Here is a 15,847-nt window from a genome sequence, read left to right as displayed (position 1 = left end):
AAGAGTTTTTATATCTAATTGAATTACTTTAATTATATAAATTAAATTCCTTTAAAGCAATTACTCACTGATCATATTGTTTTAATCGACCATATCGTGGAATTTAAGTTAATAGGATTGTGTTCGGATTCGGGTTTAAATACTCGCTTGGAGGTCCGCACACAATGCATTTTCACAGGCGCCAGCTGGCATTCATCCGCCACACCTGAATGCTCTGCTTTCCTTATAAACGCTTTCCCGACTCCTACTCTTCGAATCCCACCTTAGATCCCTTCACCAGTAATCGTGTGGGCCCCAAAGGGCTTCTTCGTACATGTGAACCACTAAGAGAATAGGTAAAAGTTTGAGGAAGTACAGCAGTCAAATAGGTATTATTTTCCTGTTCGTGATCCTTCTATATATAACTACCGCGGCGGCTTTACCATCCATTCTGCGCTCGCACAAACGTAGTACGTCTCGCGTCCACGAACGGGGCGAAGAGGAAAGAGGAAGAAGAAGAGGGGATCAGATCAAGATGCAGTACAATAACTTGGGGCGGTCGGGGCTGAAGGTGAGCCAGCTCTCCTACGGGGCGTGGGTGACGTTCGGGAACCAGATCGATGTCAAGGAGGCGAAGTCGCTGCTGCAGTGCTGCCGCGACAACGGCGTCAACTTCTTCGACAACGCCGAGGTCTACGCCAATGGCCGCGCCGAGGAGATCATGGGCCAGGCCATCCGCGAGCTCGGCTGGCGCCGCTCTGATCTCGTCATCTCCACCAAGATCTTCTGGGGCGGCCCTGGGCCCAACGACAAGGGCCTCTCCCGCAAGCACCTCGTCGAGGGCACCCGCGCCTCCCTCCGCCGCCTCGACATGGACTACGTCGACGTCCTCTTCTGCCACCGCCCCGACGCCGCCACCCCCATCGAGGAGACCGTCCGCGCCATGAACCACATCGTCGACAGGGGCTGGGCCTTCTACTGGGGCACCTCCGAGTGGTCCGCCCAGCAGATCACCGAGGCCTGGGCCGTCGCTCACCGCCTCGACCTCGTCGGTCCCATCGTCGAGCAGCCCGAGTACAACCTCCTGTCGCGCCACAAGGTAATCTCTCGTCTGACCTAATTTTAGTTGTAATCAATGCCAAGATCTCTGTGATATGATATCTTAATGCGGTGGTTTTCCTTATTATTCCTTTTCTAGAAACGTACCCTTTTTGAGGGTATTTGATTGAAGGATCTTGAGTTCGCGGCTGACTGACCGATTCTCACATGGTTTAGTTTTGGTATCAACTCGTTGAATGGATTACGACATTTTGTCTTCGCTTGGCTTTTGCTATGATTCTGATATGGATTATGCCTCAGTGTTTTTAAAAGGATGTGTTGTTTTATAATGACCATATATTTTTCAAGGACTTCATCATATTGCCAATTTTGCTTATATTTTTCAAGTACTTCATCATACTACCAATTTTGCACCTTCCAATTGAGGGGTTCTTTCTTTTATTTCCAGTAATTTCTCTTATTACTATTCAATGTCTGTAGTTGCTTTGAGGCAGAAGTTCGGAAATGGTTTTGAAGCGTGAAATACTGATTTCAGTATACCTTGCTGAATGCTAATTTTCTGTTATTATCTAGGAAAAAAACTGGCCGACAAGAAAGGTGTTATTCAATGTTAAATTTGGTGACTCTTCTAGACATCAGTGTACTTAAGGTTTACTAGGTTCGTGGCTTTATATCAAACTGCTGAACTTTCTAGTCCTTGTCTGCCTGTCTAGAGGTCTGTCTAAAGTTTTTCATTGGGATTTGATTATCTTTAATAGCGAGGAAAGAGTTAAGTAGTTCCTATATTAATATTTTCTCTCTTTGAACTAGAAGTTGCATATAAAATTATCACTCTTTAGGTCATTTAGCATGAAATACTTCACTGCAACTCTGTAAAGCAACATTACTAAATGCAAAGGTTACATCTATGTAATAAGAGTAAAAGACAGTGGGTGTAGGAGAAAATGGTTGGATGAAGAGGATAGGAGAAGATATGACAAAAGGATAAGAAAATATCATAATTTTGCATTCAAAAGAGAAGTGATCTGTTACAAGTTTGGATATGGAGGAAAAGTCCTAGTGATTGTTGTTTCCTTGCTAACAGATGGGCACCTTCTTACTTGTTTTCTATTTAGTTACAATCTGTTAAGATAGATTTGTATGTTTTCAGATTGCAAGACTGAGATATCAGCCAATGTTTTGATGGAATATTATAGGTTTCAAGTTACTTTTGGTTAGATAAGTGTGGTCTTTGTTCGTATCACCTACAAGCTTAGTCAGAAGATTTTGGCTTTTATATGTTCAAATGGTGCAACAGTATATATAGAGAGATCCAAATAGTTAGGAGGCGTTGTTGCACCATAACCATAGTGCTTTTGTGCTTATTAAGCACCAGAATTACATCAGTTCATCCCTGTTAATTCTACATAGTATTAGTGCCATTGGGACGAGCAAGCTTTTGAAGTTGGTCCACCTGAAGCTGCACTTTTTATAGTTGATTATTAAATAAAGATATATTTTATATGCAAGAACTGGACCCTAGTTGATTTATCCCTTCTTGCATGATTTTGAAATGTATGAATCTGTTTTCCTGAGTGTTTGTCTTTTCTACATAACGAAAAAGGATTGTAGGATGTCAATGAGTTGGGAGCATTGAAATTACCAAATCATTTTAATGCTGCGGCTCTGCTTTTGTGACTGCCATGACTGCCTTGTCATTGCGTGCAAAATTTCTCCCATTATTTTGCTGGGTGGCCTTTTCCTTGGGTGTTGAAGTCTATGTTGATATGAGACAGATCCAGTCATTTATCATCTCAATTCTGTAATAATGCTTTTGTATTAGACTATTCCATGTCCTTGTTTCCCTATTATATGTTAGATTCATTCAGTTACTATACTGGCCTGCTTCTGTGTTAAACACTACATTGTTCCATTTCCCTGAATAATTCAGTATATGTGACCATATGGTGAACCATGCTCAAACATGCACTCTTGAAAAATCTGATTTAACTATGTATTTGGAATGATCATCACATCCCACAATCATAGTTTGAGCCAGCCCGTTGAATAGAGCACACAGTAATCTGGAACGAACTAGTATGCCAAGTTTAAAACCTGTAAAATTTAATATCTGAAATACCTTGGAAATTGGATGATGTCGAAAACAGGAAGTCAACTATTTTTCTGAAGCTCGTAATATCTGTCAGCAAATAGTCTTGCGAAGCAGTATAGAACTGAAATATTATAAATATTAACCATGTTTCATTTTTTCATAAAAGGAAAATACTATTAAGTTAGAACCATGTTTCATTTAACATTGCATATTTTATGAAAAATTTAGCTTGGAATTTGACAAACAAAAACTTGTGCTTAGTATTTATTGGATGTTGGTACAGGTTGAAGTGGAGTTCCTTCCTCTGTACAGCACTTATGGCCTGGGTCTTACCACATGGAGTCCGTTAGCATCAGGAGTTTTGACTGGGAAATACAACAAAGGAAATATACCACCTGATAGTCGGTTTGCACTGGATAATTACAAGGTGAGGTTGAAAACACTAATCACTCATTATATGCAATTATGCTTTTTTTTACCTTAATCAGTAAGTTTCGAGTTTAACTGCAATGGAGTATTTCGAAACTTTGGGCAGTATCAGTTTGGTCCCATCAATAGTGTGTCGTATTACTTTCGGGTTAGATAATCCCATGGGATGATCATGCTGCTGAAGTATTCAATACCTGACCTAGATTGAGTTTCTCTTGCATTGTAAGAAACTCATCTGCTTTCAATTATTGGATCTTGGTCATTTCATAATCTCCTTAGCAGGTTGGTTGTGCTTTCATAAAGTTAACTTGATATGAAGCTGAGCAAAGAAGAAAGCTAAACTAGTTCTTTCCTTTCATTTGTAAAAATGGGGATACTAGGTATTGGTGTGCTGTTTGGTGAGTATTTGGAAGTCTATGACTTCTCCAAAGTCCAAACATCCAAAGAACGAAGTTTCAAATTAGACATTTTCCAAGTTTGAAATGAGAATCAAAATTTATCATTAGTTGAGGGATTTCAAGCATTTAATATATTGGGGGTGGGAATGCCTAAATACCAGGATTTAGATTTTAGAAATTCCATGGCTACCTTCGAAACTTGAATCATGATATTGGGATTTGGAGTGTGAGATCTAGGAGGTGAGATTTTGAAAATGTTTGGAACAAATACACGTCAGATCTGTAGTTTAAAAATTCCATGGGTACCTTTGGAAATTGAATCATGAGTTTATTTGGGATTTGGATTGTGGGATTGAGGAGGTGGGATTTGAGAATGTTTAGCACAGACCCGCATCCATGGCAAAGGAGGTATTGAAATTTGAATCCCAGGCTTTTGAGGGTGGAATTTGGATAAAATGGGATTTGTTGGGTGAACATTCTAGCTTTAGATTTTGATGATGTTTGGATGACATTCTAGGATTTCATAGGATATCCATATGAGATTCCTAAGCATTGCATGAAATATGGGTTGTCTACTAAAGTAAAGTAACATTTACCGTAATAAAATCTAGGCTCTTGCAGAAACCAATTAACGGTCAAGGTGAAGGTTTCAATGCACCAATGAGCATGTTGATGTGACGTAGTTGCCACTTGTATCTCAATCTCACTTTCCGGTGGTATCACACTATTAGAGCACTTGATCAGCTCAAGGACTCTAGCATTTCTTTCTCTAGGGCATTGATTATCATGGATACTTGTTATCAGCCTCTTATAGTCATCATAGAACCATGGTTCATTGCCGTAACCAGTACAATACACCCAATCCATATTGGTAGCATCCAAGCTGTTGTCCTATTTCTTGGTCTTATAGTCAGAATTTGTCTTGAATCTATTTGAAACTAATCAAAGTCAATTGGAATTGGCCAATTTTAACCTCTTCGTATAGCCACAAAAGAAGAGAAAGAAAAGAGGAATGCAAGGGTGGAGGGAGAAAAGGAAATCAAGATCAAGAAAGACAAAAAAGTGAGTATAATTATGAGACATAGTAGGACACTCATTCTAACTGTTACGTACAAGGATGTTACGTACAAAAGAAATCACATTTGCCATCTGTTATGTACAAGGATGTTGGCTTTTAACAATCATATAAGATAAGAAGGAAAGAATGTGAAAAAGAGAATAAAAGATGATAGAGCATTTCTATAAACCTCTTAAAAGAACAAGAATTCTATGATAAAAAAGGAGATATCATGGGATCTGAAGTTTATTGCAAATCTTATGGCAGGTCTCTTCAAAAAAAAAAATCTTATGGAAGGAAATAAGTTTTCTTTACTTTCACTTTTGTGGTCTTACCACTCGCTTTGAGGTTGCTGGTGGGCAAGTTTTGGGTCTTTTGTATAGTCATTTACTACAATTTTCTTTAAATTATATAATAAATATATATTTTCTAATGTTTATTGTACTTAGCTTTTAATGTATTGGTTTCATTATTTTTCATTTTTATCATTTACATTCCGTTTGATATATATTCTCATTTCTTCAAGTCATATGTTGTCTTGAGACAATTTATAATAAGTTCTGGTTTGTTCAATTAATAAGGATTACACCTTGGACAAAATGGTATCATGTGCAACCAGCTGATGAGGGAATGCTCTGTGGTAATTATGAACCATGACAATCGTCCAATTTTAATCTTAGGTCAAAGTCAGATGTTTCTTTGTTTTGCATTGTTTTTACAGATGTAGGAAGGAGGTATCAGTGAGTTCATCAGAAAAGACCACTCTTTCTTTGGCAGTAATCATTTTAGTAAACTATTCTGGAAATGGTGGATGGTTTTGCCACAAAGAAACTATTGGCTTGTGATAATTTTTAAAAATTTCCTGGCCAGTAATGAAAACCTTAACCCTGGTTGTTCTTGTTTTATCTTAATACTTTGTTAGTTTCTTGATTAGTTTGATTTTTTTTATAGTAATCTACTTTTCATTCTTGTTAATGTTAACCTTTTTTTGTTGTTGGATTCTAATTATAGTTTTCTGCTTGTTAGAATCTTGCAAGCAGATCACTGGTTGATGACACGCTAAGGAAAGTTAATGGACTGAAACCAATTGCAGATGAACTAGGTGTTCCTTTATCTCAACTTGCAATTGCTTGGTGTGCATCAAATCCACATGTTTCAACAGTAATTACTGGGGCCACGAAGGAGAGTCAGGTATGTGATATGCACAATATCTAGTATATGCAATTATTCTTCTTTTACATATGAGTTATTCCTTATATGTGTAAATCGTAGAGTTGAAGTACCCGTGGAAGAAAATTCAGTATCTATAAAATTTTTGGTTGATTGCTGTAGTTATATCAAAAAATTTCTTGAAGCAATATATTATCTAGGAACAAATAGACTTAGCAAAAAAGATAATGTGAGCAAAGTATGAAACAAGTTGAGGTCTAAACAAAGGACCCTGAGTGTTGGAATTATCTTGACACACAACTTTTTAAATTGCTGGCACTACCTGAACCTAGTTCCTTTAGTGTCGTTATGTGTAATCCTTGACATGAGAGATGACAAGTATTGAGCATGGTTATGTCTTTGTCAAGTAGGGATCAAGGAAGTGAAGCATCAATAGGAGAACAAAAGAAATGGAACCATTATATAATGCTGTGGAAAATTTTGATGGTTGCAGCATGATTATCAATTATTAAGAAATGATAGCCTTTGCAACCTGACAGGAATGAGCTTTAGGGCTATGCATGAATTGACAGGGTTGATCCATATTTTATCCGAAGTTGCACTGAATTGCTGGATCAGGTGGCTATTGGGTCATCGGATCATAAATACAATCCATATTTAATCCTAACAAGATTGGACCTATGATCTCATTTGGTTTTTTGGTGTTACCTGTGATCTAATTCTGAATTAATGCTCTGGATAACATACATTTGGTGTCAGTAGGAAGATGAGATGCAGGTAGGCAATCCTGCTTACTGTTCCTAGCTTGAAGATTTTACATAAGAATATCAAAAGTACAAATGTGTACTTTTGAAGGTTTATCAAGTCTAAAAGACAGTAAAATTTTGTTTGTTTGTTTTGTTTTTCTAACTCTTAGTAGATAATGCAGGATTTATCTGAAGGTAGCTTGCATTTTGTACTTGCAATTACATAAATGATCACTAAGAAGCACTTTGTGGTTGATTTTTATATTGTCGTGTGACAAAGGGCTGATTCAAATATAACTTTTGCAATTAAGATTTTCCTTCCTGTTGTTGTTGATCCTCAAAACATCTAGATATGTTCTTTTGTGTGTCTGATTTAAACCTTATCCAAATCTCATGAAATCCAATACTTTCACCACTATGTTTTTCATCATTTATTCAATTAAAGATTCTAATTCTTTTATGACCTTTCTAGTTTCATAGAGTGGAATTAGTTCTGAAATTTAGTAAGACTAGAGGGTCAAGGTGCACCAGTTTATAGGGAGGAAAATGAACAGTAGCTTGATTCCTCAAGTAGTTTGATTGTCTTGAGTATCAGAAGTAGGAAAGATGAAAGGATGCACCAAAAGGGTCGCTGACTGCTTATTTTGTGAACGGAGAATCTTGTTCAGGTAAGTAAAAGGCAGTTCAGCTGAAGTAGGAGAGTGATACCGAGATGCCTCCTCCCTTTAGTTTTGTTGCATCTCCTAGATGTCCAATTTGATATATTTTAACAAGAATGGCCAATGTTGTTGGCCAGTCACCGGGTAGAAGCGCGTCTATAATGTGTCAAGACAGTTGGCTATAAGGAAGTTCTCTTCTAGTACATATAATGTCGCGATATACAAAGAAGCAAATTTTGCTATTTTGTTTTCAAGATCTCCAAAAGAGTTTGATATCCCCATTGTTTGTCTTGTTCCACATTTGTGACGTCTTCAACACAGATCGTCGAGAACATACAGGCTCTTGAGGTCATTCCCAAGCTGACGCCCGATGTAATCGAGAAGATAGAGGCAGCTGTTCAAAGCAAACCCAAGCGTCCGGAATCATACCGGTGACTCCATGCTTTCTATTGTGACTTCATGGCGACTGGTGTTTGCACCACCACAGTTGCTTATTTTTTGAGGTCACCATTAGTTGGTCTTGTTGAACTTAAAAACTTCTTTAGCTTTCTTCCTGGAACATTGAACATTTTTATGCATAAAGCTGTTGATTGTGGGAACAAATTTGATCGATCAACATTGCGAATTCCGCTGAACTTTCATTTACTGTATTTCTGCAATCTTTGGTTGTCTGATGAGTGGTGGATGATTACAGCTGAGAAAAATTGCCTAATATCTTTGTTCAAGTTGCAAATATTTATCCATTCGTTATTCTCTGTTATGATAAGTTTTTTCATTGTGAATATTATTGTTGGAAATCAATTACATGTGAAACGATTGATGTCATTAATTTGGTAATATTGTTTTTCTTTTTCTTATAGTCTCCTGTGTCAAATGGATAAGATCCAACTTGGAACTCTCTTTACTAATTAATTTGAACTTATTTATTGAATTGAGATCAAGAACAAAATGGTTCTTAGACTTTTAATATTAGACCCGCCTTGTGTAATACTTGTTCTTATGTTAACAAAGGTTTTTGTTAGGTATTTGAACTGTATATTCATAAACTAATTACAAGAAACCGACATAAACCAAAATGTTGCAATAAAAAACTACTACTTAGTTAATGTTAAATCAAGATTGGGGTGATTAGCTTTGACTTTTCTAAGTACCATGTGGTCCTTAATCATATCGATTCGAGTCAAAAAGTCAATAAAAAGAAAATAGTAGGTGGTTGGATTGGGGCATTGACCATGTGATATCCCTAGTTGACTTGTCTAAGCGTCAGTGTGTTTGACCACACCACATTGACGACAGCATACAATGGTGAGGCTCACTCAACTATTCTAAGGTTGGAAAGAAAATAGAAAAGCGAAAAGAAAAAAGAAGAAATAAAAGGTTATCAATTTTGACCACCTACTTCATGAACCATTTGCTGGTGTCTATGTTGGCATCTATATCTTTTAAGAGCTCATTATGATGTTAAAAATACTATAATTACTTTTAATGTTATATATATATATATATATATATATATATATATATATATTATCACAATATATAGAAATTTAATATTAGAAATAATTTAGGCTAATTATAGATTATCCGTCTATTTAGTTATCTTTATCATCCTAATCTTAACACTTTAAAAAGTTACGTGAGTATCTTTAAAGTGAAATATCTAAATCTATTTATCACTATCAATTTTACTAACAAAAATTTTAAAACAAAAAATAAAAATAAAAAATATATATAATTTTAATGTTCAATTGGTAGTGGTGGACAGCGATGCCACGAGAGGCTACAGGTGGCTATTGTGGATAAGGAGAGTGGTGACGAGAGGTGAGGATCACTTCTGTGTTGACACCGATGTAGTTGTTGAGTAACATTTTTGTCGCTTTGAATCTATATCGATGGTCCTTTTGTCACTTGACAACTATATCAACGTTGATGCAATTGTCGAGCGGCGTCACTCTACATATACGTTGGTGTTGATAGAGATGCCAAGCGTCCCTTTCATCGTTCGACAACTGCCTTGATGCGTACGCACTTAATTATCATGAATGTTATATTATCACAATACGAAGAAATTTGATATTGGAAATGATTTGGGTTAATTACATATTACCACATATTACCCCTGTAGTTATTTACCTTTAGCATCATGATCTCTATACTTTAAAAAATTATATTAACATCCCTATAATTATGAAAGTAAAACTTCTAAGTCCATTTACCGTAACACCATCAGTTTTACCAATGAAAATAAAAAAATAAAAGATAAAAATATAATTTTAATGTTTTAGTTAGTGATGGCGGATGTCATTGATGGTGGTGGACGAGGTACCGTTGAGTGTCGTGGGTGGTTGTTGTGGACGAGGAGAGCAGCAACGAGAGGTGAGGGCCACTTTATATCTACTTCGATGATCTTTTCGCTGCTTGGCAACTGCGTCGATGTTGACATTATTATCGAGCGACACTGCTCTACATTTGCGTCGGTGTTAATGCATAGGTCAAGCGACCAGTTTGTCGCTTTGCAACTATGTCGACGTCGACATAGATACAGAGCGGCGAAAGGGTTGTCGATGCAGATGTCAAGCGACTCTTTTGCTGATTAATATCTACATCGATATTGATGCAAATGCAAAGCAATGTTCATCTTTCATTGCTGCTCTCCTCATCCACAACACCCATCCTCGGTCCCTAACGTCATCGTCATCTGCCACCATCGATGTCATCCGCCACCACAAATTGGGACGTTAAAGTTATCTTTGTACCTTTTGTTTTCATGTTTCTGTTAGTAAAATCGATGACGTTAGGGTAAATGAATTTAGATATTTCACTTTCGTAAGTATATTAATGTTAATATAACTTTTTAAAGTATAGAGACCAGAATATTATAACTAAATTAATGAGGAGCTAATGCATAATTAGCCCAAATAATTTATACGTAAATTATTGCAAGATGCATATACCTTGTTTTTGGTTAAAAATGGTCATTTAAATACAAATGTAATTGACAATGAACTATAAGAGATCTAGTAAACCCTAAGACATATATTAGACATTATAGACAAGCGTTTAACATGCCTAATCAACAAAGACAAATTGAAAACTTGCTTTCATTACGTAAAAGACAGTCTAAATTATTGACCTCTTGACAATTAGGTGTTTTTTATGTTCTTGAATTAATAAATCATAAATGGGTAGGTGTCATTTTTTTTTTAGTGTCTATCATACGAATGGGAAAAGTTGGGCAGTATATGGTCAAAAATAAAGTAGTCTGCCCATCCAACAATTTCTCCTCTTCACATTGCACAACATCGAGCTAAAAAGACCAAAGGAATTGGGGGTAGGTGGAGCAGATGCTCGCGGTTTGCAGCTGCCGTAACCTTCCCGAGCCACCGAGCACAAAAGCGTTAGTTTCTATTCGCTAGTGTTTCGGACCCACATATGGGACCCACAAAAGGAAGCCAAACGGGCTGGCCACCTCTTCGTGTTTGGTCCCTCGGCCGAGACACGGGAGTCGCTAATCTCCCCGCACCCGGAAGAGACCGCAGCGGCGGCGGTCTCTGTCCACCAACCTCGCGGATGCCGTCAACCGCACTGCGGCGGTCTCTGTCCACCGTCTCAAAGCCTCGCGGATGCCGTCAACCGTACGACTTGAGCTCGGAGTCCACCGAGCACGGCGTCGACCATCTCATCATACAACTTGTGGACAACATTTTATTTATTGGATCTTTCAAGCAAGCAAAAATTTCATTCTGTTCAATTTTTACAGCTAAGATTTTTATGTCATCTGAAATGAAAAAGAAATATAAAAATATCTATTCATAAAAATTCTATTCTCTTACTGGATTTTCCTAAAATTTGCTATGATCATGTTAAATTGTCAAAAAACACTCTTACAAAAGGATTGATTGACATGAATAAGCACCATAGAATCATCTTATAAATTCACAAAGTTCTTCCTTTGATGCCAGAAAGATGAACCAAAAAACACAATAATGCAAATCATGGGCATGAGCTCAAGCAAGAAGAGTTGATCCATCTTTGCTGTCCAAGAAAAGAACCTCTTCAGACATGAGAGGAGAGGACAAAATAATGGTTTCAGTGCACATCCAAACCATCCACTCACAGTGACAAGCTATCAAAGCTTTAGAACAAACATGTCTGTCACCCATCTCTTGTACACAAACAAATATGGCTGCTATCAAACCAAAAAGACTCACAATTTCTTCTGAAAAGATCCACAGAATACATAATGCCATCAATTTTGGTCATCAGCTCAAGGAAGAAGAAGAAGGAAGAGTTCATCTGCCTTCTCCTCATCCAACAAAAGACACTCTTCAGACTCAAGGTTTCACTGTGTAGCAGCAAACTAAGCAATCCACTATTCTCACCAGCATTACTCTCTCTCTCTCTACTCTTATCACATCTTCTTCTTCTTCTTCTTCATCCCTTTGGAAGCAGCACTGCAGCAGCAACCGATCCAATGAGAAGAAGAAGCTCCAGTGGCTTGGCATGGCCTCAGAATGGCGTCCCGATCTCACTCCTGTCGGTGGGAGTATACAGCGCCGACCTGTTCCGAGGCCTGTTCTCCTCCAGCTGCTTCACCACCTCGTTCATGTCTGGCCTCACCGACGCCACCGGCGCGCAGCACCCCATCGCCAGCTTCAGCGCCTGCACCAGGCCCTCCTCCATCGGGCTCCGTATCCCCTTCACCACCTCCACGTCGAACACCTCCATCGTCGCCTCCTCCAGAACCGCCACCTTCACCAGCGACGGCAGGTCCGCCCCGTCGCCGTCCCTCCCGCTCCCCTTCGCCGGCTTCTTCCCCATCAGGATCTCCAGCAGCAGTATCCCGAAGGCGTACACGTCCGTCCTCGGGTTGCACTTCTTCATCTTCTGGAGCTCCGGCGCCTTGTATCCGTCTGACTTGGCGGCGGACACCATCTCGTCGGCCACCGCCGGCACCATCAGCTTGTCGAGCCCGAACTCGGCGAGACGCGGCACGAAGTGATCGTCGACGAGCACGTTCTTGGACCGCACGTTGCCGTGCGTGATCGGCGTCTCCAGGGCGGTGTGGAGGTGGGCGAGCCCCCGCGCCACTCCGAGGGCTATCTTGTGCCGGCGAGCCCAGTTCAGCTGCGGCTTCCCTGCTCTGTTATCTGCAGAGACATCGAATCGAAGCACGAAGCTGTGATGACTGTATGTGATCAGATGGAGAAAAAGAGAGATTTCGGGGGACGGCAAATGGACTAACCGTGGAGGAGCTCATGAAGGGATTTGTTGACGTGGAAGTCGTAGATGAGGAGCTTCTCCCCTCGTTTGCCTTGGTAGAACGCCCTCAGCGCCGACAGGTTCTCGTGCCGAACTCGACCGAGCTGGCGGATGACCGGCAAGCACTCAACTTGATCCTTACAGCTGCCTTCCCTCAGCAGCCGGAGGGAAATGTTCCCACCGTCGGCCAGCTTCGCCTTGTACACCGTCCCATAGCTCATCTTCTCCATCACCTGCCCGGTGGCGTTCAGCACCTCTTCGAGCGTCAGGTGCTCGCCGCCCTGGAACACCACCAGCTTCCCCTCCGCACCGTTGTTCCCGTCCTCCTCGAACACCATGTCCTCCACCTCGTCCGCCTTCCTTTCCCTGTTCCGCCTCTTCCTCCCCTGCACCCAGCCGATGGACACCGACGCCAGGACCACCGCCCCAGCCAGCAGCCCGATAACTATGCCTGCGATGGCGCCGGCGCTCAGCCCGGAACTTGACCCGCATTTCCCCAGTGGTGGGCCGCATAAACTCGGGTTGTTTCCCTGGAACGCCTCCGCCGTGAAACTGGACTCCTGGAACGACGCGGGCAATGGCCCAGTGAAGTTGTTGTGAGAAAGATTCAACTTTTGCAGGCTTCTGAGACCCGCAAGCGAGTCTGGAATCGAGCCGGAGAAGAGATTGCTGCTGAGGTCGAGCTCCTCCAGCCCACCGAACCTGGTGATGAAGTTGGGAAAGGATCCTTGAAGACGGTTGTTGCCCAAGTCCAGAGTTTTAAGCTTGTCGCAGCTCGAGCTGGGCTCCGCGGGGTCAGGAACCGCACCAGAGAGGTTGTTGCCGTGAAGGCGGAGCGACATGAGGCGGTCACAGAGGTTCCAGATGGAGGGCGGGAGGGTTCCGTCCAAGGTGTTGCTGGAAAGGTCAAGGTCGGCGAGTGCAGGGGCGTTCCCAAGCTCAAGGGGGATGGTGCCGGTAAGGGAGTTGACACCGAGGTATACTACCTCGAGGTAGGAAAACTGGCCGAGCTCCGGCGGGACGGAGCCAGCGAGGGCGGCGGCTGGAAGTCGGATGGAAAGGAGGCGGAGAGAGGGGTCCGAGGAGAGGGAAAGGTTGGAGCGAAGGGCCGAATCGTCTTCGCACCGGAGCACTGCGGAGTCGGCACCCACAGACCATCCCAGGCCACGCCAGAGACAGAGCGGGAGGGAGGCGTTCCAAGAGGACAGCTCGGCGTTGGCTGCGGATCCTTGGAGGGCGGGCTTTATCTTGTTGAGGAGGAGGACAACGTCGGCCGAGGCGGCCTCTGAACAAGAAAAGGAGAAGAAGAACACAGCGAGGTAGAAGAAGAAGAACCAGCAGAAGGCGGAGGAGAAAGAGCAAGGTTGAAGAGAAAAGATAGGAAAAGGAGCTAGTTTTGAACGCAAAGAAGGCATTTTGGAAGGCAACGAAGGCAGTTCTCAGAGGAAAGAGGAGAGGAGAGGAGAGAAGCCGATGCGATGAGTGCAGAAACCAAAAAGAACAGGATTTTTATGGCTCGCTGTGAAGGATAGAGAGAGGCGGAGAGACCGCAGAGAGAGAGAGAGAGAGAGACAGAGAGGGCTGTGAGAACAGGGGAAGAAGGCAGAGGAAGATGGTGGGTTTTGATGTAGGGCTTAGGCAGCAGAAATTTCTTAACTTCACTCGCAAAGAAAACCCACACCCGTCTCACCTTTGGATCGGGTCCCACCTACTGCCAGAACCCACCGGCTAATAAGAGTTGGGCCCGCTGGGATCGAAAGAAATGGAGTCGATGAAAAGGTTGGTAGGTGGGTAACGTGGGGCGACTGCAATGGTGTGGTCCGCGGCTGCTTTGGGGCTTCCTTTTCCAAGCCGGTACTTCTTGAAGCTTATTTTACCGAGTAATTTCTACCTTCTCTCTCTCTCTCTAGAAAACCAATTCATCTCAGGTGCCAGAGCTGTTCCCCTTTGCCTGTACAATGATGCTCTCAGGAGCTCCAGATATTGGTATCAGATTCAGAGAACCCACGAAGGGCTTGGGTGCCCACAAGGTGTTTGATTGAGGCAAAGAAGCTGGTGTCCTTTTTTGCCCCCATGAACACCAAAAGCTGTCTGAAATCTTTGCACTCAGTCTTAGTAAAAAATGTTGAGAGAGAAGCTGTGTAAATTCTCTAAGAAGTACTGCTCAATTAGATATGATGTTGCTCTAAAATGTTAATGTCATGTTCTCTGGAGAAACAGAAGCTTGTGAGAAAGTAAACTGCAAATTTGAAGATGAGTTCAGACTGTTGTATTAAAATTGAAAGGAGAACTACAGTGAAAGTGAAAGTTATAGTCAAACACTCTTTTTGTTGAATAGAAGTACAGTGAAAGTTATAGTCAAACACTCTTATAGTCAAACATGAGTGGATATGATTGTTCCTGCAGAAAGAACAGTTGGAGTTTGAGTTTGAGGTAGAGAGGATAAGAGTAAAGCTAGATGAGCTCATTTCATGATGTGAACAAGGACAACCCAGAGAATGGAAGGCTAAGCATTCATAGGTAAAGGCCATGAGGAACCTTTTGCCCTCCTTCCTCACTGAAACTATGACTGCAGCAACCCAGTTTAGTGAGGTGGAAGTGAGCCTGTGAACATAAAAAAGACCTCCACAATCTTTTCTTAGCTTTATACCATTTGTTTATTGCCATTTTGTACCTTTCCAAGAATCCATTAATTCAGATCTTTCTCTCTCTCTCCTCTTTTATTAGCTTCAGTACAAGGAAGAAGGATGCTGAACACTTCAATATCTACAAGAAAGATTACTTCATCATAAATTTTTCTTACTACAGTAGCCCAGTTTAGTGATGCAGAAGTAAGACTGAACATAAAGAAAACTTTACAGTCTTTTCTTAACTTTATATCATTTGTTTATTACCATTTTTCACATTCCCAAAGAATCCTTTAATCTCTCTCTCTCTCTCTCTCTCTCTCTCTCTCTCTCTCTCTCTTCTCTCTATTAAATTCAGAAATGAGAAAA

General features: G+C 41.0%; 2 protein-coding genes across 2 annotated transcripts; one reads left to right on the top strand and one right to left on the bottom strand.

The window, feature by feature from the left end:
- The first annotated feature begins 418 nt into the window (after positions 1 to 418).
- On the top strand, positions 419 to 8,239 carry LOC103978664 (probable voltage-gated potassium channel subunit beta). The gene is made up of 4 exons (XM_009394537.3): positions 419 to 1,078; positions 3,414 to 3,557; positions 6,041 to 6,205; positions 7,911 to 8,239. Exons 1-4 carry the CDS (start codon positions 515 to 517, stop codon positions 8,022 to 8,024), a joined length of 987 nt encoding a protein of 328 aa, XP_009392812.2. The 5' UTR covers positions 419 to 514; the 3' UTR covers positions 8,025 to 8,239.
- Positions 8,240 to 11,772: 3,533 nt separating this feature from the next.
- On the bottom strand, positions 11,773 to 14,445 carry LOC103978665 (putative kinase-like protein TMKL1). The gene is made up of 2 exons (XM_009394538.3): positions 12,835 to 14,445; positions 11,773 to 12,739 (listed from the first exon to the last, which is right to left on the bottom strand). Exons 1-2 carry the CDS (start codon positions 14,264 to 14,266, stop codon positions 12,099 to 12,101), a joined length of 2,073 nt encoding a protein of 690 aa, XP_009392813.2. The 5' UTR covers positions 14,267 to 14,445; the 3' UTR covers positions 11,773 to 12,098.
- Positions 14,446 to 15,847: the final 1,402 nt, after the last annotated feature.

Source organism: Musa acuminata, chromosome BXJ1-3 (genome assembly GCF_036884655.1).
Source record: "Musa acuminata AAA Group cultivar baxijiao chromosome BXJ1-3, Cavendish_Baxijiao_AAA, whole genome shotgun sequence".
NCBI classification, from domain to species: Eukaryota; Viridiplantae; Streptophyta; class Magnoliopsida; order Zingiberales; family Musaceae; genus Musa; species Musa acuminata.
The sequence above is the reverse complement of the archived record's forward strand: the minus strand, read 5'-3'. Positions and strand labels throughout refer to the sequence as shown.